The sequence below is a fragment of the Thamnophis elegans genome, chromosome 13, assembly GCF_009769535.1.
Source record: "Thamnophis elegans isolate rThaEle1 chromosome 13, rThaEle1.pri, whole genome shotgun sequence".
Lineage (NCBI taxonomy): Eukaryota > Metazoa > Chordata > Lepidosauria > Squamata > Colubridae > Thamnophis > Thamnophis elegans.
This window is the reverse complement of record NC_045553.1, coordinates 27,409,892-27,435,775: the sequence shown is the minus strand read 5'-3', so window position 1 is coordinate 27,435,775 and position 25,884 is coordinate 27,409,892. Positions and strand designations below refer to the sequence as shown.

The following is a 25,884-nucleotide window of genomic DNA, read 5'->3' as shown; positions in this document are numbered from 1 at the left end:
AGCTTAAAAATACAGAACCATCTACCACTTAAAGGGTACAGAATGTATTATACTTTGCAGCCTGTGATTTCCTGACAATGAGAACAATTATTCAGCAGAACGACGTACCTCCATAAGTTGTGAATGCTACAGCACTGGAAGTTTTTAAGAAGATACTGGATAAGCATTTGTCATTTCAGACAAGCAGTTATAGGATTTCCTGCTTGAGCAGGGTATATGTGTATCATGTGGGTTGGTCTCGGTTTGGCCGGATCGGCTGAACCAGTAGTAGCGGTGGCAGGAAGCTCCGCCCACCCACCCAGAGGCTTCTGCACATGTGTAGATGTATCGCACGCACACGAGAGCGCGCCCGAACCGTTAGTAAAAAAATTGGCAACCCACCTCTGATGTGTATGTTAGACAAGAAGAAGTCCAAGATCCCTTCCAACTTTGTTATTCTAATATTCGGTTAGGATCACTACTGTTGTAAACTCTTGAAACAGTCTCTCTTTTATTTCATTTTATTCTTTTGTGTTTTATACCCGGGAATAAAAAGGCAAGTTGTAAAGTAGTAGTAATAAACATTATTCAATTCAAAAGAAAAAAAAACACATTTCTGAACAAGTAAAAAACCATAACAATAATTATAAAACTAGTGCAATGCATGGCCTACTTTACGAACAGCAAATCAACATTAACTACATTTAGAGAAATAAAATTACATTGGTTTAATTGAAATTGATTTATTGTTGGAGAAATATTAGCTGTAGTCACCCTGCTTTATCCTAAGGCCATTATAATACATGATAGGTTAATTTTCAGGAACTCTTTCACTACAGGGACAAAAATCTTTGTTCATATGGGTTACCCTCTAATTTCCTCTCAAACAGATGTTGAGATAAAATCTCAGCAGGGTTAATGTTTCCCTCAGCTTGAAAACTTTGTGTGGCTTAGCTATCTGGTTGGTTTGAAAAAAAAAGTCATATGCCAAATAGCATATCTTTGGATAAGGCTGCCAGAAATTGTAATAATTAACCAAGAAATACAGTGATGCTCGTCATTAATTGTTTCCAGGTGGTATGATAAGTACTTAAACCAATTTTACCCATAAAAGGAATAGCATAGTGAGTCACAAGGCAGCTGACATGAGTTCTAACTTATGCATTACCTACCAAACAAATGATAAGTACCGGGACAACATTTTCATGTCGAAATAGGTTGACAAGAACAAATTCAATGAGTTTCAAAGCAGTTGAGTACCAAGGTACTACTGTAAAAATAATTTTAATGTTGGTTTTATTTTATTTCTTTTTGTTATTGAGTCATTTTGTTGTTATAGCATTTAATTGAGTCACGCAGATGAGATGGGCGGATTGATTGATGATTATGAATGAATGGATGGATGGATGGATGAATGAATGAATGAGCTGGCTTTACCTTTGTTTGGGTGACGATACAAATAGTCCAGAGACCTTCTGTTGGCAAGGAGTGTTCATGCTGAGTGAGCTCCCATGGGGTTCATCTGTGTGGAGATCCCTGCAGGTTGTAAATAGATTTGTCTTGAGCATAAGTGAGTGTGGACAATCCTTTTCCTCCCTCCCTGATTTCTTTCCTCCCACCTTTTCCTTCTCTCTTTCTTCCGCTGTCCCACTGCTGCAGGAGTTAGGCAGGGCGGGGGTGGATCCAGTGCTTTTCAGAAGTTAATGGCTGGCATTCCATTGCCCCTTCCCCTGTTTTTCTAAGCTCCCCCTGACGCATTTGCAAACAAAAGCCATGTTGACATATAGCTGATCACTGTTACGCCAATATAGAGGACCTAAAGGAGTGGCAGAAACTTCTACTGGCCACATGAATTCAATCATGCAGTTTCTTGGCAGTTCTTTAGAAAGTGCTTGGTGCATAGCAGTATTCCAGTATTTGAGAGGCTGCCACAATACTGCATAGCAGTATTCCAGTATTTGAGAGGCTGCTTTCTTGTCCTGCACCAGCGGGCAGGACAAGAAAGAATGGATGGAAACTAATCAAGGAGAGCAGCAACCTGGAATTAAGGAGAAACTTCCTAACAGTGAGGACAATTAACTAGTGGAACAGAAGTTGCCTTCAGAAATTGTGGGTGCTCCATCACTGGAGGTTTTTAAGAAGAGACTGGACAGTCATTTATCTAAAATGGTATAAGGTCTCCTGCTTGAGCAGGGGGCTGGACTAGAAGACCTCCAAGGTCCCTTCCAGCTCTATTCTGATTAGTCATTATAACTTATGACCACAACTGAGCCCAACATTTTGATTGCTAAGTGAGACATTTAAGTGAGTTTTGCCCATTTTTACGACTCTTTTCGCCACATTTGTTAAATGAGTCACCGCAGTTGCTACATCAGTCACACGGTTGCTAAGCGAAACTGGCTTCTCCATTGACTTTGCTTTTCAGAACGTCGCAAAAGGGATCGCATGACCCCAGGACATTGAAAGCATCCTAAATACGAGCCAGTTGCCAAGCATCTGAATTTTGATCACGTGACCATGGAGCAGTGGTGGATTATGGCCGGTACGCTCCAGTATGGGCATACCGGTCCTGCTGGGAGCTCCGGTACGGTGCTCCAGAGGACCCGCCCACTGTCCTTACCTGTATTTGACCCAACCAGGCCATTTGGGCATGCGCACCGAGTGTACGGCACCTGCATGATGCTCCGCCAAGCAACTGGAGTGTCACGGGCAATGAGTACACATGTGTGCTGTGCTCACAGCACTCCAGCTGCTTGGCGGGGTGTTGCGCAGGCGCCGTATGCTCTGTGTGCATGCGCAAATGGCCCGGTGGTAGATGCACGTGGTGGACGCCCGGTCCCGTCGCAGCGTACCAGTTGCAAACGGGATCCAGAATAGTCATGTGATCAAAATCCAGACGCTTAGCAACTGAGTCCTATTTAGGATGGTGGCTGTGTCCTGGGGTCACAGGATTCTTCTTTTGTGACCTTCTGACAAGCCAAGTCAATGGGGAAGCCAGTTTCACTGAAGATCCATATTACTAACTTAAGCAGTGATTCATTTAACAACCGTGGCAAGAACAGTTGTAAAATGAGGCAAAATTGAACTGGCGAATACCACCTCTGGCTGGCCCCGCCCCCATCTATTCTCTGCCTCCCAAGTCCCAGCTGATCAGGAGAAAATGGAGATTTTTGCATTAATCTTCCCCTTGCCACAGCCACCAAGCCACGTCCACAGAACCCCACCACTGACTCAATTTTGCTAATTGTACTAATTTGGGCTAATTCAAGGACTACCTGTAGCTCATTAATGAACAATTGCAATATGTGAAACTGGCATCCTTGTTTGAACTGCTCTGAGGTTGGTTTCTAATTGATTCTGGGGGTTGATTCCAAACCACTTGAGAGTCTCCTTATGATGTCTGGCAATCAGTGTTAAAATGCCGTGAGGAACTGCTCTTTGCATATTTATCAGCACACTCATGAAAGTCCTTATCAGCTAACCATAATTACCTTTGAAAAAGATAAGCCTGCTCATCAGACCTTGTAGGGAGACCACAAGTGACCACAAATTGAATAAAGCAGCTCTGTAAGCTAATTGGGAAGTTGAGAGTAACATTTTGGAAGAAGATAATGGAAATGTCCTTCCATATCATGCCAAAAAAAACTGCATGTATATACCTGAAGTCAGCAGGAGTTGAGCTTAATCTAAGGGAAACTTGACTCCTTTTTTATTAGGGCGACACAGAAGAAATGAGGAGAAGGAAGAGAAAGGAGGGAGGGAGGGAAGGAGAGAGAGAAAGCAAGTATTGTTTCCTAATTGTTTCCTACTAAAACAGAGTTCATGCATGAACAAAGTTATATTTCTAGAAGGTTATTATCAGCGCCACACATGGTAATTGGGAGTTAGAATCTGCAAAATGGAACAATTTAAGTTCATTATATTTAACTGGGACTGGGTTTAAAGGCATCCATCTGTGAGGTTTTGTTTTGTTTTTCTAAAACGGGATAAGCCTATTGTAGTGTTTGAACTACAGCATAGGGTGCGTGTTTTGAAACTTATTGTTTCCCATAATCAAATGATGGTTACTGTTGTTTTTTTAGTAATTGTGGCTTTCGAAAACTGCAAAAAAATAAAATAATTGGAGACCAAATCCAGCCTTAAACTTTATTCATGCTATAGCTTTAGCTCCATTGATCATAGGTTTTTTTTTTCACCTTTATTTTGTTTTTATTTTATTTGTTTTTATTTTATTTAGTTTGTCAACCAATTTGGGGCTTAATTGTGGTCATACGTCAAGGGCTACCTGCACACTACATTTACATCTGGAAGGCATCCTTACAGCTGTAGCATAAGAACAATAATGCTTCGGCAATGTTGTTAGTTGCAAAGTCACATCTGTCCCATCGCGACCCCATAGACAACATTCCTCCAGGCCTTCCTGTCCTCTACCATCCTCTGGAGTCCATTTAAGCTCACGCCGACTGCTTCAGTTACTCCATCCAGCCACCTCATTCTCTGTCGTCTTCTTCTTCTTTTGCCCTCCATCTTTCCCAACATTGCACTCTTCTCCAGTGAGTCTTTCCTTCTCATTAGGTGGGCAAAGTATTTGAGTTTCCTCTACAGGAACTGGCCTTCTAAAGAGCAGTCAGGGTTGATCTCCTCTAGGACTGACTGGTTGGATCGCCTTGCAGTCCAAGGGACTTCAGGAGTCTTCTCCAGCACCAGAGTTCAAAGGCCTCTGTTCTTTGGTGCTCAGCCTTCCTTAGGGTCCAACCTTCACAGCCATCCATTGCAACTGGAAAAACCATCGCCTTGACTATACACACTTTCGTTTTGGCAGTAGAAGTCTTTATTTATGCTTTCTTTCCAGAGAGGCTCAGGCTAAAATTATCCCCTATTTCTCCTCTTTGTTTCCAGCATGAAGCCGCCACGGGAAGACTTCCTCGAATGCAGCATCCAAAGGTTACAGCCCTCGTGATACCAGATGTTGATGACACCAAAGAATTTTACGCTGCTGTGAACCATGAGTGCAGGAAATGTCCGCCAGGTATCCCATGATCATCAGTTCGACCTGAGCCTTCGTAGTAAGGCTCATAGTCAAGACATGCACACAACCTGCTCCTTTTTTGAGAAAGATAAACTGGACATTTCTTTCTCGACGACCCCATGGGGCAATCGTTTCATAAGACCACGCCAAATAATGATTTTCGCACCATTGTTCTTAGTTCTAAGAAATGTGCACGAGTGGAGGCAAGTGGTGGTTGGAACAGTGAAAAAAACTGCACAGAAAATGAACTGTGCTAGAAGTCATTGGAAGGAGTAGATAACAGCAGAAGCCAACTTTATGTAAGAGGGGGGAAAAATACCGCATTAGTCATTTCCCCAGAAATTCTATAAAAAATTGAACAAGGAGAGCCAGATGTGTGTGTGTATGGGGCAGGGGGGGGGAATAATTTGAAAAGTTAAAACGTGTATTCCAGGACACCCACATAGCATGACCATAAGGAAGTTGATATTTTTAATATGGGTGCAACTTTCTGGATAGTCACCACTTTTCTTCTAGGAAACTAGAAAAAAGAAATATTGCCATGGTGTTCATTTTATTGTAGCTAAGGAGATGATTCAGAGGAATCAGAAGTTCGTTCCGCTGTTTAAAAAAATGTGTGGGTTTCTCCCCCTCGCTTCCAATGAATAGGCACATGCTTCTTCTGATTGACTTTCCGTTGGTTGTTCCTAGGGGTGGGTTTCAAAAATTTAGCAAGGGGTTCTCTGCCTGGTTGCTGGGTGGGTATGGCTGTGGTGGGTGTGGCCTAGTTGGCCTCCTGCACAATGGCGGAGGACGGGCTTTTTGCCCTTCCCGGGCTCCAGAGGTTTTTCTCGAGCCTCCGGGAGGGTGGAAATGGCCTTCCCAGGCTCCAGAGGCACTCTGGAGGCCTTTCCGGCCTTCTAGAACTTTCAGTAGACCTGTTTTTCACCCTCCCCAGGCCTCTCTATGCCCCCTGCTCTTACTTGTATCCAAAATGGGCCACATGGGGACTCTTGGGAGGGGAAGGGCAGGGTTGGCATGCTGCGCATGGACGGGGGCAGGACACATGCATAGAAGGGTGGGGTGCATGCACAGGGGGAACTCACGTTGCATTTTGGGGCCTCGCACAGTGCCCCCGCGCCCCATTTGGTGCAAGAGACCTTTCAGGCCCAAAATGGAGTGCATGAGGGCTCCCCCGCATGTGCAGAGGCGGGACACGTGTGTGGGGCAGGGTGCATGGAGAGGGTTTCACTTGCACATTGCATTGTGGGTCGGGCATGCGAGCACGCTTTTGACACGCTACGACAAAAGGGTTAGCTATCACTGGTCTAGATACCACTGGGGAGAGAACAATGCTAACTGCTTACTCTAGCTGTATAGTCAATTTATTTTCTGCCTTTCATTGATGCAACATGGACATCGATTGTATACTTACATCAGCAGTTCCTAGAGAATTCCTGTCTTTTATTTCAGGGTTCCCCAACTCCCAGGTCCGTGGATCAGGACCATTTTGCAGCCTGTTGAGAACCGGGCTGCGCAAGCAGTTGTCAGCGTTCCAAATAGCATCCAAAAGTAAATTTTGTTATGGCTACATAGCATGTAACTCCTTACAATCCCCCCTCCAATTCTCCCACAATAGAAAGTGCCTAGTAGAATAATAGAAAGTATGGCAGGCCAAAGATCCAAAAGAAAAGTTGGCTGCAGGCCTGACAGGCGGCCTCTCCTCAGAAGAGAAGTGTATCCCTTGCAGCAGACATGCACACATGTGCAGGATTAGGTTGCACACACAAAACCAACCCCCTCCCCCATGCCACTCTCACTGCTGTCCCTGCCACTCTACTGAGCCAGAAAAGTTGGGGGTCCACTGTTTTCATATGTACTTACTTTTAATATGTACTTACTTTTTATATCTTTTTGCTTTTTTCCAGGAACATTTGTCCATAAACAATGCACTGTCCCCAGAACTGAAGGGATTTGTCAACCCTGTGAAAACAACACCTATTCCAAACTGTCCAATTCCTTTGATATCTGCTTTGGATGCAGAGCCTGCAGGATTTTAGGTATTAAGGATGGAGACAATTTTATTTACTTAGCTTGTTAGATTTTTTTATCCCATACTTTATAGGTACTCAAGGCAGCAAACATGCGTAATACTCTTTCCTCTCTTTTTTCTTTTTCATTTCCACCCCATAGCAACCATCTTCCGAGGTGGGATGGACTGAGAGAGTGACTGGCCCAAAGTCATTCAAACAGGTTTTCATGCCTAAGGTGGGACTAGAACTCACTATGTCCCAGTGATCGGCCAAAGTCACCCAGCCAGCTTTCATGTCTAAGGCAGGATTAGAACTCACCATCTCCTGGTGATCAGCCAAAGTCACCCAGCCAGCTTTCATGTCTAAGGCAGGATTAGAACTCACCATCTCCTGGTGATCGGCCAAAGTCACCCAGCCAGCTTTCATGTCTAAGATGGGACTAGAACTCACCATCTCCTGGTGATCGGCCAAAGTCACCCAGCCAGCTTTCATGTCTAAGGCAGGATTAAAACTCACCATCTCCTGGTGATCAGCCAAAGTCACCCAGCCAGCTTTCATGTCTAAGGCAGGATTAGAACTCACCATCTCCTGGTGATCAGCCAAAGTCACCCAGCCAGCTTTCATGTCTAAGGCAGGATTAGAACTCACCATCTCCTGGTGATCAGCCAAAGTTACCCAGCCAGTTTTCATGTCTAAGTCGGGACTAGAACTCACCATCTCTTGGTGATTGGCCAAAGTCACCCAGCCAGCTTTCATATCTAAGATGGGACTAGAACTCACCATCTCCTGGTGATTGGCCAAAGTCACCTAGCCAGCTTTCATGTCTAAGGCGGGACTAGAACTCATTACCTCCCAGTTTCTAGCCTCATGACGTAACTACTCAACCAAATTGGCTTGCATCTTATATTTGAAGTAATATGTTTAAGTAATAAGTTTTATAAATGCAATGAATTGAAGAAATGAAATGAAACCTGAGGCCCACCAATGCCTTTTATGAAAGGTTTCATCCATTGCATTCTAAGAAGGAGTTTGCATGTCACACTAAGTTGAAATGTATTTGCCTTTGGTCATTCAACCACCTGTGCTTTTCTCAAGAAATCGTGGTTAAGGATGTCTTGGGCAAACATGCAATTTGGTCTTAGCCTGAGTCTTTTTCCTACTCAGAACTGCTGTTATGGTTCTAAATTTGTGATTTATTCTCTTTCCAGATGAGGTCGAAATAAAAAAGTGTACTGCAACCACAAATACCGAGTGTGCCTGCAAGAATGGTACCTTCTGCTCACCTGGCCAGCCATGTGAAACTTGCACTAAATGTATGACAAGGTCAGCAATATTCAACACTGCTTAAAATGCTTTAGAACTAATTTGGCATTCTGTAAAAAAAAAAGGGGAAAGGTTTGGAGAAGGTGCCCTGGATGAAGATCTTTGTGGGAAGGAAGAGCAGGCCAGGGGGAGAGGGGAGGAGGTTCTGCTACCACAACCTTCTAATTTCCAAGCTTTGAGCAATCTCTGATGATGTATTGACATCCCTGCAGAGACTTGGCTCAACTGCTTTGAAGCCACTTTGCAGTGACCGGTTGAGAATAAGTTTAGTTTTGTTGACCATCTCGTCATAAGTAGATTTGCCCTGGATCAGTATGGAGATTCCTCAGGCAGCTACACTGAGCTTTTAAGATTCTGAGTGACACTTTGTGAAGCAGTGGTTGTGCACAGATTTACGTTTTGGAGGCCTTATGAAAAAGAGGAAGGAGAAGGAGAAGATTGTATCTACTCTGGAAAGATGGCCTTAACATATAAGAGAATTCTCTGCTTCAAGAAATTGGTATCATTAGCCTTGTTGACAGCTTCTTGAATACATAACTTCTCCAGAGTGGTGAAATTGGCCTGTCCATCGCCAGGTGACAGCTTCCTGTTGTCAGTCTATCACAGTAGCATAATGGAAGGTATATCTAAAAAGAACAATTCCAGTGACTGCCACAGTACAACCCAATACCACAGCAGCCCTCATATGCTTACTTGTTCTGACCCCCCCCCTTCTGTACGGTGAGTCACGCCGACACAAGATTACTGCTAGACAATTTATTCACAGTAAATTAACACACCGACAAGACTTTGGCAGCAACCCAGACTTCCACAGATAAGAAATACACACCAGAGCTTCTCCAGCTTTAGTATAATAGTTGAATCCTGCAAACAGCCTCCTCCCAAAGTCTCTTCTTATATACTCTCTTGGGAGGAGCCTAATCACAACCACCTGGGTCCAATTATCTCCTTTGTCTCCGTAATTGCTGCCGGCGCTTATCTGCCCGTCTCTGCCGGGCATCCGGGACCAATTCCCTCTGCATCTCATCACTGCTCAAGGGCCTGATGTCTTCACCACTACTTCATGGCCTGATGTCAGGGACACACTCCCTTTGGCTTTCCCCACTGCTCCATGCCTCAGGCGCCTCCTGGTGGCCAACCAGCTTCTCTGGTCCCTGCTTGGAATCTGAACCCTGTCCAGGGTCGTCCACATCTTCCAGAGACGACTCATAGGGTCCTCGCTATTGGAGTCTGTTTGCAGCTCCAACGGCTCCTGTTGGGCCACAACACTTACTTGTGCTTATTTTGTTGATACATGGTATGTATATTTCTACAACTTGGAAATGTTCTAGATTGCCAAATAACCTAGAATCCTAGGATGGGTTATTATCCCAAAGATACTGGGACTTTCTGGTTTTTCTTTGAAGACATTTTGCTTCTCATCCAAGAAGCTTCTTCAACTACTCTGGAGGTTCTTGGATGAGAAGCGAAACGTCTTCAAAGAAAAACCAGGAAGTCCAGTTGCCTCTTGAAAAAAAAAGCAGCTTTGGGACAACCAGGGCCTGGATGACTGAGAATCTCCATAGACATTTAGGATAGGTTACCGTTGGTTAAAGAGATGCGTTGGCTCAGTAGCTAGGACGATGAGTTTGTCAATCAGAAAGGTCGGCAATTCGGTGGTTCGAATCCCTAGCGCCGTGTAATGGAGTGAGTTACTTGTCCCAGCTTCTGCCAATCTAGCAGTTCGAAAGCAGGTAAAAAATGCAAGTAGAAAAAATAGGAACCATTTTTGGTGGGAAGGTAACAGCGCTCCATGCACCTTTGGCATTGAGTCATGCAGCCACATGACCATGGAGCTATCTTTGGACAGCGCTGGCTCTTCGGCTTTGAAGGGAGCACCGTCCCCTAGAGTCGGGAACGACTAGCACATATGTGTGAGGGGAACCTTTAACTTTACCATAGGTTAGCTGCTGCTTCTAATGGTTCAATATTCAGTAATTCGAATTGATTCTTGTTCAGTCTGAGAGGTGACCCAAATCCTTCAATGTCTGTTTCTTTCTGGGTCTGTAGCTGTGGTCCTGGAGAAAAGAAGGTGCAGGATTGCACACCTACAAGTGACCTGCAATGTGTTCCTGATACTACCTCATTACCTCCAACAAGTAAGTTCCTTGCATCCTGGTGGACCAGTATTAATGAATGTGAGATTATGGTGCTAGTCCTAAAATAAATGGTCATAAAGAAAAAGAAGGAAGTGTAACAAAACATGACAAAGATGACAGCTCTTATAGAGACCTCTGTTAAGCTTCAATGGGATGCAATATTTGATGTGCAGATAACAGATTAACAGAGTTGGAAGGGACCTTGTAGGTCATCTAGTCCAACACCCCTCCCGCCCAAGCAGGAGACCCTATCATATTTCTGACGGATGGCAGTCCATTCTCTTCTTGAAAGTCTCAAGCGATAAAGCTCCCACAACTTCCAAAGGCAACTTCTGTTCCATGGGTTGATTGTTCTCCCTGTCAGAAAATTTCTTCTTATTTCTAGATTGAATCTCACCTTGATCAGTTTCCATCCATTATTCCTTGTCTGGCCTTCAGGGGCTTTGGAGAATAGCTTGACCCCCTCCTCTCTGTGGCAGCCCCTCAAATATTGGAAGACTGCTATCCTTCTCTTCACTAGACTAGCCATGCCTAGTTCCTGCAACCATTCATCGTAGGTTTTATCCCCCAGTCCCCTAATCATCCTGGTTGCTCTTCTCTGCACTTTTTCTAGAGTCTCTCAGCATCTTTTTTTTTATAGTGTGGTGACCAAAACTGGATGCAGTACTCTAGGTGTGGTCTTACTAAGGCTTTATAAAGTAGTATTAGTACTTCTCTTGATCTTGATTGAATCCCTCTGTTAATGCAATTTAGGATTGCATTGGCTCTTGGTTAGAATACTTCCTGACCAAAGTCACTTTGGTTAGAAGTCACTTTCTGACTTAGTTAAACTTCCTGACTTGGTTAGAAGTCACTTCCTGACCAGAGGAAATAATCCTTGATTATTTGATTCCTGTTTCCTCTGGCTTTTGAATCTGTAGGCAGAAGTTCCTACCGATTAGATTTTGATTGTTAAAGAGGGGGATAAGTGGGACATAGATTAAATAGAAAAGGAGATTTGTATGGTTATGTTGTTAGGTATTTTTGCTGGTTTTTACTGGACCTTTGCTGATTCCTAAGGAGAATTGAAGATTTAGAGATGAACTATAGAAAATGGGATGAGGCGTGGACTGAAGATGCATCTGATTCTATTTTAAGGCACAGTGCTATGTTGTTAATGGTGAGGTCCTTGGTGCTCCCTAAGTTTGGTTGTTTCCTTGCAGACATTTTATTACCAGACTAGGTAACATCATCAGTGGTAGTAGGGAGCGGAGTTTTATATACTGGTAGCTTGCCTGTCAGTGTTGGTAGGAGTCATCTTGGTGGTTCTTTGACTGGCTGTTGTTTTCTGTTAGATTGTTTGTCTGGGTTGGTAGCTCCTTAATCGGGGTATTGTTTGCATCTTGGTTGTTAGTCTATAGTAGTGTTAATCTTGGTGTTAATCTCTGCTTTAGATCAAGCAAGCAAACAATACCACAATCAAGGAACTTCCAAAGACAAACAACCTAACAGTAAACAGCAGCCCAATCAAGGAATGACCAAAACCACTTTCGTCTCCAGCCTTGGCTTTTATCAGTTTCTCGAGGGATGGGGCCGATTCCAGAAAAGGGGTTTGTAGATTAAAGTCATTACAACAAATGTTATGGCAAACCCCCAGAAGCCAGGATAGGACTCGGTTTGAAGAAGCACAACGTCCAAATGATCAGCCTCTCTACCTGCCTTTTTTTCTCTTTTCATTTTAAGACTCCTCTGGACAAGGAGATAGTGGATTGGTCTGGCTTCTTGTGCTTCCTGTAGTGTTGGTGCTTGCAGCATTGGTTCTGGGCATGTGTTGGAAAAAAAACACAAACTTCAGAAATGGTAAGAATAATCTTTTTGGTTTTTTTGCTTTCCCTGAGACTCGAAATGGCCAAGACGTTTAGCATAGCCCTTGCTAAGACTGTTGATATGCAAATAACTTTTTATCATGGGGGAAAAAAATAAAAACAAAGAAGGGAGCCTCTACAGTATTTAGAAGTTATAGAGTCTAGAATTCTGCCATCCTGCTCTGCATAATACGGTGTTTCTCAACCTTGGCAACTTGAAGATGTGTGGACTTCAAGTCCCAGAATTCTGGAATTGATGCATAGCTCTTGATCATGGCCAATGTCTTCCCTTCCTTCTTTCCTTCCCCATAATGATTGCTACGGATGTCCCAATGTATTTTCCCTTGTTTTTAACATTTTTTATCTGCAACATCCAAGGTCACTGGGAATTGAGTGCCAGAATAATAATAATAATATCCCACTAGCATCCTGACTCCAAATCTTTCCTCCCCTCTTGTCCCTTTCCCTTCCACGCCCTCCCCTCCATCTCCATCCCTTCCCTCCCATCTCCTTCCTTTCCATCTCCTTCCCTTTCCTCCCTTTCCCTTTCTTCCCACCTCCTTCCCTCTCATCCCCTTCCATCTGATCTCCTTCCATTCCCTCTTGTCCCCTTCCCTCCCATCTCCTTCCTTCTTATCCCCTTCCCTCCCATCCCAGACTGAGGACCCAGACTGTGGGGGCGATATGCTGACTCTGTAAACCGCTTAGAGAGGGCTGAGAGCCCTATGAAGCGGTATATAAGTCTAACTGCTATTGCTATTGCTATCCCCTGTCCTTCCCTCCCCTCTCTTTCCCTCTCCTTCCCTCCCATTCCCTTCCTTTCCCTCTTGTCCCCTTTCCTCCCCTCCAATCTCCTCCCCTCCCCTCCCATCTCCTTCCCTTCCCTCCAAATAGCCTTTCAGCTTGGGCTTTTTTCCATTCTTGCCAGCTTTATACCTTCAAATCCTTCTCCATCTGGAGCAAAGCAGTCCTAGTTTGTTCTGTATTTTATAATAAATGTGCATATTCCAGTTTGGACACGAGCTATCTCAAAACAGCTGTTCCATGCCTGTAACAGTTAGTGCATGAATCATTTAGCAGGTCCCCACTTAAATGTCTTTATAATGTCTCCATATGTGGTCACTGCTCTGCTGGCTAGTTTCTCTATACCATCCTCTTTTCTCTTACAGCTTGCAGAGGTTTCTGGAGCAGCAAGGTAAGAACCATTTCCTCCTCTGGAGATGGGAAAAGTAAAATTGGGTGAAGAGATTTTGTTTCAATCTCCAAATTTTGTATGAGAAGTGATCTTATAACATTGGAAGTCGGTTCATGCTGCTCATTTTTGCCTATCTCTTTCCAGTCTGTTAAGTATGATTCTTTTTTCAGTCTTCCCTCCTTAGACATAGTATACAGGATATTTTGAGTGGGATGTGGTGGCTCAACGGCTAAGACGCTGAGCTTATCAATCAGAAAGGTCGGCAGTTCAGCAGTTCGAATCCCTAGCGCCGCGTAATGGAGTGAGCTCCCCTTACTTGTCCCAGCTTCTGCCAACCTAACAGTTTGAAAGCATGTAAAAATGCAAGTAGAAAAATAGGAACCACCTTTGGTGGGAAGGTATCAGCGTTCCGTACACCTTTAATGTTTAGTCATGCCGGCCACATGACCATGGAGACGTCTTCAGACAGCGCTGGCTCTTCCACTTTGAAACGGAGATGAGCACCGCCCCCTAGAGTCAGGAATGACTAGCACATATGTGCAAGGGGAACCTTTACCTTTACCTTATAGGATATTTTGCATACATAAAATAGATTATGACATTACTCTCTGCATGTTGTAAGGTCATTACTGTGACTTGAAGTTTGAATAAAAGGATGTTGCCACTAGAAGAACATTATGATTTTATCATTCTTGAGTACTGGGGCACATTTTCTCAGCAGTAAGAGCTTTACCAGTCTCAGAAGGATGGAAGGCTGAGTCAACCTTGAGCTGGATCGAACTGCCGGCAGTAGGCAGAGTTAGCCTGCAATATTGCATTTTAACCATTTCACTGTGGAGCTGCCTTGAGGACCATTCAGAAGGTGCAGCTAGTCCAGAATGTGGCAGTGCAGGCATTGGTGGGCATGTTATACCCATGGGACCCCACCTCTCCACAAGATGCACTGCTTATCGATAAGCTTCTGAGTACTATTCAAAGTGTTGGTTGTCTCCTTTAAACTCCTTCATGTATCTCACTCATTGTCATACTTCTTGTTGATTCATTGCACCAGCCATGGTGGTGCAGTGCAGTGGTTAGAATACAGTACTACACGCTAATTCTGCCAGCTGTTGACAATTCAGCAGTTCGATTCTCCCCAGCTCAAGGTTGACTAGCCTTCCATTCCTTCCAAGGTCATTAAAATGACTGCCCAGATTGTTGGGGGCAATAGGCTGACTCTGTAAACTGCTTAGAGAGGGCTGTAAAGTTGTGTATAAGTCAAATTGCTATTGCTAGTTATGACAATATAAGTCTATATTATTTGTGGGATTGTCTGTCTCCAGCTATTTCTGTCCATTCAGTGAGATTGCACAGAGTCAGTGCGCTTTGGATTGCAACAACTAAACAACATAATCTAGCAGGACCCTAGAAATGTGTCTTTTTTATTGTGTGTTCTGACCCAGCTACTTGAACACGACAAACCCTCTGTAGTTAAATCAATGATTCCTTTATAAGCAGCGCCAACAGCCCTGGCAAAAAAGTTTCTTTCTCACCTAGCAAATCTGTCCAGCAGGGAGATGAATAGTCTGCCATACCTATTCATCTGCGCCTTCTGCCTTTTATCCCCAGAGCTAAGGTGGGGCTTCGCTAGCAGCAGCAGCTCTTCTATCACAAGGACGGGCCCATAGATTTCCACTGCTCTCCTCTCCTCTGCGTTCTGTGCATCCGCATGTCAGGCACTGGACACAGCTGTTCCTACTCTTCCTCATCAGTGATCTCCAGACCTGGGGGCTGTTGACACTCTTTTGGAGGGCTGATGGACGGCCCAGGCTCTGCCTCTGCCTCTCTCTCTCTCTCTCTGCCAGCTCCATTCGCTCTTCCCCCTCAGAGCTCTCAGGTTGCCTTGGTGCTGACCCTGTTTCCCACACCACCTCCTCTGATTCGGCTGCTGGAGGTCAATGGGCTACACACTTGCTCCTTGGCCTCTGGAATAATATCCATCTCCCTGAGTACAGGTTCCCCGCAGAGCTGCATCTTGAGTCTGCTACTGTTCACCTTGATGACCAAGGACTGCTGGGCCAAATCTGCTACGAATCATATTGTGAAGTATGCAGATGACACGGCAGTGGTGGGTCTTATCCAGGAAAACAGTGAAGATGTTTATAGGGAAGAGGCAAAGGCTCTGGTGGAGTGATGCAATAAAAGTGACCTGGTTCTAAATGTGAATAAAGCAAAGGAGGTCATTGTAGATATTAGAAAGAGCCGGCATGGTCACACTCCACTCAGTATCAAGGATGCAGCTGCAGAGGTGGTCAACAACATTAAGTATCTGGGGGTGCAGATAACTAAATGTGAACTGGTCTCTCCACACATCATCCTTAATGAAGTGTGCAAACCAGCATCTGCATTTCTTGTATCGGATGAGGAGAGCACATCTTTCTCCTTTTCTCTTGGCCACTTTTTACAGAGGCACGATTGAGACCGTTTTAACAAACTGCATCCCTGCATCTATTCCACAGATAGAAAGTCCATAAAGAGAGTGGTGAGGACAGCCAAGAAGATTATCGGAAGCGCACTTCCCTTTATTCAGGATACTGCTTATAAGTGCTTTGTGCTTAGAGCTCAAAACGTTGTTAGAGACCCCACACACCCACTTCATGTTTCTGTTGCTCCCCTCTGGGAGAAGGTTTTGAAATATTTCTAGTGGGACTACCAGATTCTGTAACAGCTTTGTTCCCAATGCTATCCGTCTGGAAAACTTGCAAGATTAGTTTTTCTCGCCATTTACATGTATACACCCGAACTGTTGTTTTCCTGTGTCATATAGTATATGAATAATTTTAGATAGATGATAGATAGATGGATGGATGGATGGATGGATGGATGGATGGATGGATGGATGGATGGTTGGATGGATAGATGATAGATAGATAGATAGATAGATAGATAGATAGATAGATAGATAGATAGATAGATACAAAATATATGCATATATTTTATGTTGTTCATTCCTTATGCTTTTTTGAAATATTTTGAAAATTTTCTTCAAGGGGAACTGATTAGTCAAGTATCCTAATCATCTACAAATCTGGTTGTCTTTCTTTACCCATATCAGTCTTATCTGAATAGTTTGATAAAATATCTCTTAATATGCTGTTCTTACTAGCATTAAGTAAATTTAGCATTAATTAATCAAGCAAGCAAGCAGTTTAGCAATTAAGCTGCTAACAATTAAGCAATTAAATTAATTTTCCTAGCATTTGTTAAATTAATTCAGTATTAATTTAACGAGAAATTAATCTTAACGTAAAATAATTTTGCTGAAGAAATCCCAATGGCTAACAATTCTCCACTCAACTTGGGTTGTTTTATTAACTCTAACTTTGGTGAATATTGCTACTCATTGTATCCTGTGGATACTGTGAATAGTAGCCTATCTAAATAATAGCTAAAATGGCATCTTCTGTTAAATGGGAAAGAGTGAATATTTGGGATTTAATTCAGTAAGAGGTACGTGGTGGCTCAGTGGCTAAGACGCTGAGCTTGTTGATCAGAAAGGTCAGCAGTTTGGCAGTTTGAATCCCTAGCACCATGTGACAGAGTGAGCTCCCATTACTTGTCCCAGCTTCTGCTAGCAGTTTGAAAGCACGCAAAAATGCAAGTAGAAAAATAGGGACCATCTTTGGTGGGAAGAAAACAGTGTTCTATGCGCCTTCGGCGTTTAGTCATGCTGACCACATGACCATGGAGAGGTCTTCAGACAGCGCTGGCTCTTTGGTTTTGAAACAGAGATGAGCACTGCCCCCTAGAGTTGGGAACAACTAGCATATATGTGCGAGGGGAAACTTTACCTTTACCTTAATTCAGTAAGACTTGCTTTTTATACCTAAAGGGATTTGTGCACTCTTAAAATCCAGAAACAAAGTCATGTTTTATTTTTTAGAGCTAGTAAATACACCGTATCTTTGTTTTTTGCAAGCGTACCCAATTCCTCCAATATCTGCAGAAGAGGTCCAGTCCAGAGCCAAGGGAAGTACGGGACAACATGTCGAACAACCAAAGGGAGGAATCCCAAATTGTTTCGCCCAGTTGTAGCACTGCCAATGGACAAGCACCGGAAATAAGGATTCTGTTAAGAGATTCCCCACCAGAGGAGGTAACCAAAATGTAAAAATGTTGTGATTGTAAGTCACACCCATTTGTACGACTATTTATTTATTGTCCGTTCAAAATTACGATACTCCTGAAAAAAGTGCCGTTCTTGCAATTACAACCATTGTAACTCCCATGGTCACACAATTGCTATTAACCCACTTGATAATTGGCTTGCATTTACAACCATTTGCAATGTCCTAGGATAGCAATAGCATTTAAGCTTATATACCGCTCCACAGTGTCTTATGCCACTCTCTGGGTGGTTTATGATGTAAGCATATTGCCCCCAACAAAATGGTGTCCTTGTTTTCTCGACCTTGGAAGGATGGAAGATTGAGTCAATCTTGAACCAGTCAGGATCCAACTCCAGACTGTGGGCAGAGTTTGCTTGCAATAAAGCATTCCATCTGCACATGTGGTATACCATGTGTTTGTAGCTTTTGATCTTTTTATTCCAGCTTCTGGTAGAAGCACCCAAGCCGAACAATGGGTTTGCACTTAAACAATTTGCTTAACAATCATCATAAAAATGATGGTCATAAAATTGGGTCCAAGTTGACCTATACTTAGCAATAGCACTTAGACTTATTGGTATTGGTATTGGTATTTTATTATTTGTATGCCGCCCTTCTCCGGGAGGACTCAGGGCGGCGAACAATTCAAAGGGGAAAAAAAGGGGGAACATAAAAGACAAAATACAAATAATAAAAGTAGACAACAGTCGCGCAGCCATACATGTCGAGAGGGGAGGGAACTCATCACCCCCAGGCCTGCCGGCAAAGCCAGGTTTTGACGGCTTTTCGGAAGGCCTGGAGAGAGGTGAGGGTCCGAATCCCTGCGAGGAGTTAATTCCAGAGGGCCGGAGCTGCCACAGAGAAGGCCCTCCCCCGGGTAATAGCCAGGTGGCATTGGCTGGTAGATGGCACCCGGAGGAGGCCAACCCTGTGAGATCTAATGGGTCTGTGGGAGGTAATTGGCAGCAGGCGGTCTCTCAAGTACCCAGATCCAATACCATGAAGGGCTTTATAAGTTACGACTAGCACCTTGAAGCGTATCCGGAGACTGATCGGTAACCAGTGCAGCTCGCGGAGGATAGGTGTAACGTGGGTGTACCGAGGTGCACCCACAATATATATCACTTTAATGTGCTTTACAGACCTCTCTAAGCGGTTTACAGTCAGCCTCTTGCCCCCAGCAATCTGGGTCCTCATTTTATCTACCTCGGAAATATAGAAGGCTGAGTCAACCTTGAGCCAGTCATGATCGAACTGTTGGCAGTGGGCAGAGGGAAGGATGGAAGGAAGGTGCAATAGCACTTAGACTTATACACCGCTTCTCAGTGCTTTACAGCCCCCTCTAAGCAGTTTACAGAGTCAGCATGTTTCCCCCTAACAATCTGGGTCCTCATTTTACCCACCTCAAAAGGATGGAAGGCTAAGTCAACCTTGAGCCTGGTGAGATTCGAACTGCCAAATTGCAGGCAGCCGGCAGTCAGCAGAAGTAGCCTGCAGTACTGTGCTCTAACCACTGCACCACCATGGCTCTTACGATGGAAATCCCAATCCGAATTATGGTTGTAAGTCAGTGGTGGGTTTCAATTTTTTTTACTACTGGTTCACTTGTGTGCACGTGCGATGTGCAGAAGCATCCAAGCGGGTGGGCGGAGCCTCCCACCGCCACCACTACCAGTTCGCCCAATCCAGGCCGAACTGGGAGCAACCCACCTCTGTTGTAAGTTGAAGACAACCTTCTTAATTTTCACGAATGCAATTGAGTTCTTTTTTTCCCCAGCAGCCGTGATGGCTCAGCTGTCAAAGAACGCTGAGTTTGTCAGCTGGAAAGCTGACAGGACGGGTTCAAGGCCCGAGTGCCGCATGATAGGGTGAGCTCCCATTACATGTCTCACCTGCTGCCTACATAGCAGTTTGAAAGCATGCAAATGCAAGTAGATAAATAGGTACCACTATTTATGGGGGTGCTGCTAGTTCAGCCCGCTTTGGTTGAACTGGTAGTGGAATGCAGGCCTGGGTCGCAGAACCGGCAGCGACCCAGGCCTGCCATGCCCCCAAACTGGTTCCTTCATGGCCATTTGGCCACTGTCATTTTGGATTTCAATGACTGCTCATGCGCAGTTCACTGTAAATTGTTCTGTGCATGCGTGGGAGAACAATTTACATTGAAGAGCGCATGCAGGCATAGCGTGCATCTGGCGCATGGGTTGCAAACCAACAGTAATGCCGGCAGCAACCCACTACCACTAGTGTGAAAGTAATACCATTCCGTGCACCTTAGTGTGCAGAGATGCTGGCCACATGTCAATAGAAATGTCTTCAGAGAACACCGGCTCTCCTGCTAAGAAACTGAGGTGAGCACCACCCCCTGGAGTCAGACACAATTGGACAGGAGAAACCTTTGCATTTTCTCTTCTTTCTCATTATAGGAGGGTCGAGAATATGCAGAAATGAGAACATTGGTTCCTGTGAATTGCAAAAACTCAGCAGAAGGTAAGTGCTTTTTCAACTAGGCCTTTTCTCCGTTATTCAAAGTGCCTCATACCAGAAGTGATAAAAGCCACCTTGCTAAATTTGCAGGCTGGTTTTTCTGGTTCCTGTGAATATAAAAAGCTATCACTGTCAGAATCTGTTCTGACTTGAAAACACTAGTGCAGTGTTTCTCAACCTTGGCAACTTGAAGATGTCCGGACTTCAACTCCCAGAATTCCCCAGCCAGCTGGCTGGGGAATTCTGGGAGTTGAAGCCCAGACATCTTCAAGTTGCCAAGGTTGAGAAACACTGCACTAGTGTGAGGTGAACTTTGGTTGCAGACATGGCTAGTTTTGTCTCACTCAGTCTCCACAATCATCTTTATGGTTTTGTTTTTATTTTTATGAAAAATTTTGTTTTCCTCTCATTTATTTATTTATCTGTCTGTTTTTTATTCTATTGACTTTTGGGTGGGGGGTTGCATTTCGAGAGAGAGAGAGAGAGGAGCAAGCAGCTGTAAAAATCTCTACGTCCTACCAAAGGCTGTCTTACTTCATCCCCATGGCTGACATTTACCAACGGTTATTTATGCAATTTTGAAAAATGTAGCTACACTTTTATAAGGGCAAGCAACTGAGTTATGGAACACTTGATGTCCTTCCAAGGGCCCCAGAACTTCCCCATAGCAACCCATGCAACTGGGAAATCAGAAGCAGCTGTTTAATTCTCCTCTTTCTCTTCCCCTTTCTTCTCCTCCTCCTCCGCCCTGTGGTCATCCTTGTCCTCCACCTTGTTCTTGTCCTCCTCCTCTTTCTCCTCTTCCTCCTGCTCTTGTTCCTCCTCCTCATGGTTGTCCTTGTCCTCCTCCTTCTTAACCTCCTCCTCCTGCTCATGGTTGTCCTTGTCCTCCTCCTTCGCCCCCTCTCCTCCTACTCCTCCTACTCCCTATGGTCATTCTTATCCTCCACCTTGTTCTTGTCCTCCTCCTCTTTCTCCTCCTCCTGCTCCGTGTGGTTATTCTTGTCCTCCTCCTCTCTTCCCTGTGGTTGTTCTTGTCCTCCACCTTCTTGTCCTCCTTTCCTCTTCTTCCTCTCTGTGGACATTCTTGTCCTCTTTCTCGTCCTCTTTCCCTTCCTCCTGCTCTGCCTCCTCGTGGTTGTCCTTGTCGTCGTCGTCATCGTCATCATCATCCTCCTCCTCCCTGTTGTCATTCTTTCCTCCTCCTTGTTCTTGTCCTCCTCTTTCTTCTCCACTTTTTCCTCCTGCTCCATTCATCTAACTCAAATTCATCCTATTCCTTTCCAGCTCTGAGACGATCTTTTGACGTCTTCGTCAGCAAGGTGCCCCAAAAGTACTGGAAGAGATTCATGAGGCTCCTCCAGTTGACGGAAAACGAAATTGACTGTGCAGAAAGGTCTTCCCATTATATGTACGATCAGCATTATCAAATGCTACGGACCTGGCTGGACAAGAACGGCCAAGTGGCCACTTTGAGCATTCTTCTAGAGGTCCTCAGTGGCATGGACTTAAAGGGTATTGTGGAAGAAGTTAAATCCGCTGTCATTGCTCAAGGTTTGTACGTCTACGAAGAGTAGGCTCTTAGCCAGGTGGTCCTATCTCTGGCCACCTGGCAAAGTGGTAAGAAGAAGATGTTACGTTACTAGCTTCTTCTCACTAAGCTTCATATATTGTTTACATTTTAAAATAATTAAAGCCAGCACAAGGCCTTCTATGCATTGCCTTCCCAAGAGGGCTTTTTAAAAAATGTTGGTAGCTAAGACTGTGCTGGACTTTAGACCCAAAGTCCAAATTGTACTTTCAGAGTGGATGTGGATTATGCCAGCCACAATTGTTGCCCTGTCCTTAGAGAAATGGTGTCCTTTCAACACACTTTGTCAGGTTACCAGTTAATCTCAGGAAAATAACACCCTGGAGTTAAGGAAATGCCAGCAGCATGCCGTGTTTGGCTCATAGCAGTTGCTTGGACTCTGTGCTTAGGTCCCACTTGACGCTTCCTTTTCTTTAGTCCCCCTGGGTTTTCTAAGGATGGCACAACTGCTCTTTAACCCCCACCCAAAGAAAATACCCATTTCTTTAAAGAGATGCCAGGTGAATTTGGTTTTTCAGAAATTACCAAGTATTACTTGAGAAGTATTACTACACCGGTGTTAATTTGAAAGCTGTTCCATTTTTTTTTTCAGGACAAATGATGTTTCCCCCCATAAAAGTTATTTTTGGTGGCCAAATGGATCCTTTTCAATTACCAATATAAATTCTGTATTATTATTTTTTAAAGTAGTTCATCGGGGGTAAATTTGGATAGTCTTGAGTCTTCTTTTGATGTGAACAAAAGATGATTAAGGGAAACCATCTTTGTACATGACGCGATGGCTCAGTGGCTAAGACACTGAGCTTGTCGATCAGAAAGGTCAGCAGTTTGGCGGTTTGAATATCTAGTGCCGCATAACGGAGTGAGCTCCCGTTACTTGTCCCAGCTTCTGCTAACCTAGCAGTTCGAAAGCGGGTCAAAAATGCAAATAGAAAAATAGGAACCACATTTGGTGGGAAGGTAACAGCGTTCCGTGCACCTTTGGCGTCTAGTCATGCCGGCCACATGACTACGGAGACGTCTTCAGACAGTGCTGGCTCTTCGGCTTTGAAACGGAGATGAGCACTGCCCTCTGCAGTCAGGAATGACTAGCACATATGTGCAAGGGGAACCTTTACCTTTATAAAGTATTTCATTGTAAATCCTGCTGCTATTCAGCAATAAAAGGAACCTCCACAAATAAGAACAATCCCTTCAATTGATAGGCTAGTATTTGCCATTCTGTTAATACTGTGAATTTAATTCTCCTGGATAGAGGATGTTCAAAAGCTGATTTCTTATATCTACATCTCTGGAGTGCTGGATGTGCAGGGGAGAAATACTCCCTCCCTTAATCCAATATAGCACAGGTCCACAACCATTGGGCCACCACCCTCTACCGGGACATGTCCTATTTGTGAGTGGCGTGCCAGGGGAAAGGTTGTGGTACTCGGCAATATAATTATATTCAGGAGCTTTCCTTGAGAGAGAATTTCTTCTGCAAGGACTAGAAAGATTTTCTCTTCTTTCTAATTCAGTGAAAATGAAGTATCTGAAGAAATGCAATGCTATGCCTGAAATTACTTGACATCTCAATTTTTAGACAAATTATTATACAAGGGATTGTTCTTAAATGCACTTTGGAGGTCTCTAGGAATCTCTTTTCATCAGGAAGTTTGGGAAGAGAGGACAGAAGGATTTTCCAACTACTTGTTCACAATTTAGCATTAATTTATATTCTACAGAGCAAGATCCAGATCCCCAGCAAGAGAATATGTCCAGTATGTTGATGAAATCAGCCCCGAGTTAATTTATTTTTTTAAAATATCCTCTTAATTTGAGTTCCTTAAAAAATATGTGTGTGTGTATTTGCTGCTAAAAGGTCAAAATAGGAGCAGAACAAAAAAAAATTAAAATTAAAACTAGTTTACTAAAACTAAAATGTTATTAAAAAAAAAATCTCCAGTAACCAAAGTTGTATAATTGCAAGATTAATTGATTTGCAGTAAATGTGACAAGGGTTTTACTTACGGCAATTTTAAAAACAAGCTTATGAATATTTTAATTTGTGAATTGTTAATCTGGGCCATGAGAAGGAGGTGATTTGGCCTATCGCACTCCGCATATTTACGAGTAATTATTTGAGGTTGTAAATTGTGGAGCTCTGTTCTCGTTGTGCCTGTAAGGGTGCTGTAGTCTCCGTTCTCTTGGTCTCACCCACCATGCTGAAGAGGACAATTTCCACCCATTCTTCTTCCTGGGGCTAATTAAAAATGCAAGAGAATCATCCGAGGAAGGACGTGTCCCCACCCACCCACCCCCCGCTCCCATTTTCTTCTCCCTGATGAAATTCTCTGTGGAAAAAAATGTTTATTATTCTCAAGATATTGAGCAGATATGTAAGCGATGATTCTAAATTTGAGTTTGGAAGCGATATGAGCAGTACGGTGGCCTAGAGGTTGAGCTCTCGCCTCACAATCAGGAGCTTGTGAGTTCGATCCTAGGTAGAGGCAGATATTTCTCTCTTTGGGCACAATGAGAATTTATCTGCTGAATAAAACTCCGCATTGGCAACAGGAAGAGCATCTGATCAGTAAACACTCTGCTCCATTCAGTTGCTCAGACTCCACCCCACTAGGGATTATGGGGTCACTAAAAGGAGATTAATCTTCTTGGCCTTCGTTGAGACAACTTTCTGGCAATCATCAAACTGGCCTATGTAAGCATTCCATCAGATCCCGCTGTACTACATTGGGCAGGTTCCTGGCACTTTGTCCCCATTTCTAGGGACTTGATGGAAGGGCACTCATACAACACTTCCAAATAAGAGGACGAGAAGCAGATATAGATTGATCTCCAACTTACTTTTATGTGAAACCTCACTTGTTGGAATTTTTTCTTTTAGAATGGTCCTCTTTGTTCCATTAAAAATTATTTTTTAAATAAAGCCCTCCCCGCCCCATATGTTTACAGATATGAGTATTCATCTCCCCACCACCACCACCACTTTTGTGCTCGCAAATAATAATAATAAATAAATCAGGACCAAAGCGACTTTCAAGAGTGAGACCGTGGCAACATGAGCAGATTTTAAAAAATCTCCCCAAAAGCTACAATTTGGGGCCTGCTTCCACTGAGCCTGCTAATCGGTCCCCCAGGATTTAACCTTTTGGATTAAATTGAAATGGCAAGAAAAGTTCAGTTGACCTTGTCTTCACTGAGATCTTGCAACATCTTGATTTTTCCACCCCTTTTATCTGTGATATCAGCGCTCTCCTTGCCGTCTGTTGCGGGTCAGCGCATTCAGATCCCTCTTACAGGGTCCAAGGTGGCCCCAAAGTTGTGTAGAGCACTGACCTTTGTGCACTACCTTCCTTTCAGTGTTGAATTCACTGCTTTTGACATGCCACATTTAATTCCAGATAAAGACAAGTGGCTGAGACGCTGAGCTTGTCGATCAGAAAGGTCAGCAGTTCGGCGGTTTGAATATCTAGCGCCGCGTAACGGAGTGAGCTCCCGTGACTTTTCCCAGCTTCTGCCAACCTAGCAATTCGAAAGCATGTAAAAATGCAAGTAGAAAAATAGGAACCACCTTTGGTGGGAAGGTAACAGCGTTCCTTCAGCGTTTAGTCATGCTGCCCACATGACCACAGAGACGTTTTTGGACAGCGCTGGCTCTTCGGCTTTGGAATGGAGATGAGAACCACCCCCTAGAGTCGGGAACGACTAGCGCATATGTGCGAGGGGAACCTTTACATTTACGTTTTAAAGACTATTTGTGTTTGGTGGATTCCGTTCCCTCTGTCCCATGTCATAGCATTGCTGTTTTGGCTAGCTTATTGTGCTTGCCATGTTCCTTGATCTCAGACAATAGTTGAATGACAGTGTTAGCACAAGAAGAATTCGGTGGAGCAGTTTCTGCCCATAACTTTCTTAGTCAACAATTTAATTCAAGAGGGGTGGTGGGTAGAAGGGAAGCAGAGAGATTGCAAGGTTGGGTGGCAGGGCCATCTTTCCATTCCCCGCAAGGAACTGTCCAACACCCAGCTTCTTGGGTGGACAACTTTTCTGGATGAACCTCAATATCCCAATCACTCAGCTGTGACTTCACACCCTGTCTTACTGTTTTGAGTGAAAATAACATTTTAAAAATCCGGAT

The 25,884-nt window shown here is 44.0% G+C and overlaps 1 protein-coding gene across 1 annotated transcript in view; it reads left to right on the top strand.

Annotated features, from left to right (window-relative positions):
* Nucleotides 1-22,560, top strand: part of LOC116517177 (tumor necrosis factor receptor superfamily member 10A-like) — a 41,596-nt gene extending 19,036 nt beyond the window's left edge. The window contains exons 2-10 of the mRNA XM_032230002.1: nucleotides 4,879-5,008; nucleotides 6,916-7,047; nucleotides 8,229-8,343; nucleotides 10,393-10,481; nucleotides 12,204-12,320; nucleotides 13,495-13,520; nucleotides 17,479-17,655; nucleotides 20,095-20,158; nucleotides 21,443-22,560. Coding sequence (XP_032085893.1) covers nucleotides 4,879-5,008; nucleotides 6,916-7,047; nucleotides 8,229-8,343; nucleotides 10,393-10,481; nucleotides 12,204-12,320; nucleotides 13,495-13,520; nucleotides 17,479-17,655; nucleotides 20,095-20,158; nucleotides 21,443-21,732 — 1,140 coding nt within the window. The 3' untranslated portion in view covers nucleotides 21,733-22,560. The remainder of the gene's footprint in view (nucleotides 1-4,878; nucleotides 5,009-6,915; nucleotides 7,048-8,228; nucleotides 8,344-10,392; nucleotides 10,482-12,203; nucleotides 12,321-13,494; nucleotides 13,521-17,478; nucleotides 17,656-20,094; nucleotides 20,159-21,442) is intronic.
* The last annotated feature ends 3,324 nt before the right edge of the window (nucleotides 22,561-25,884 follow it).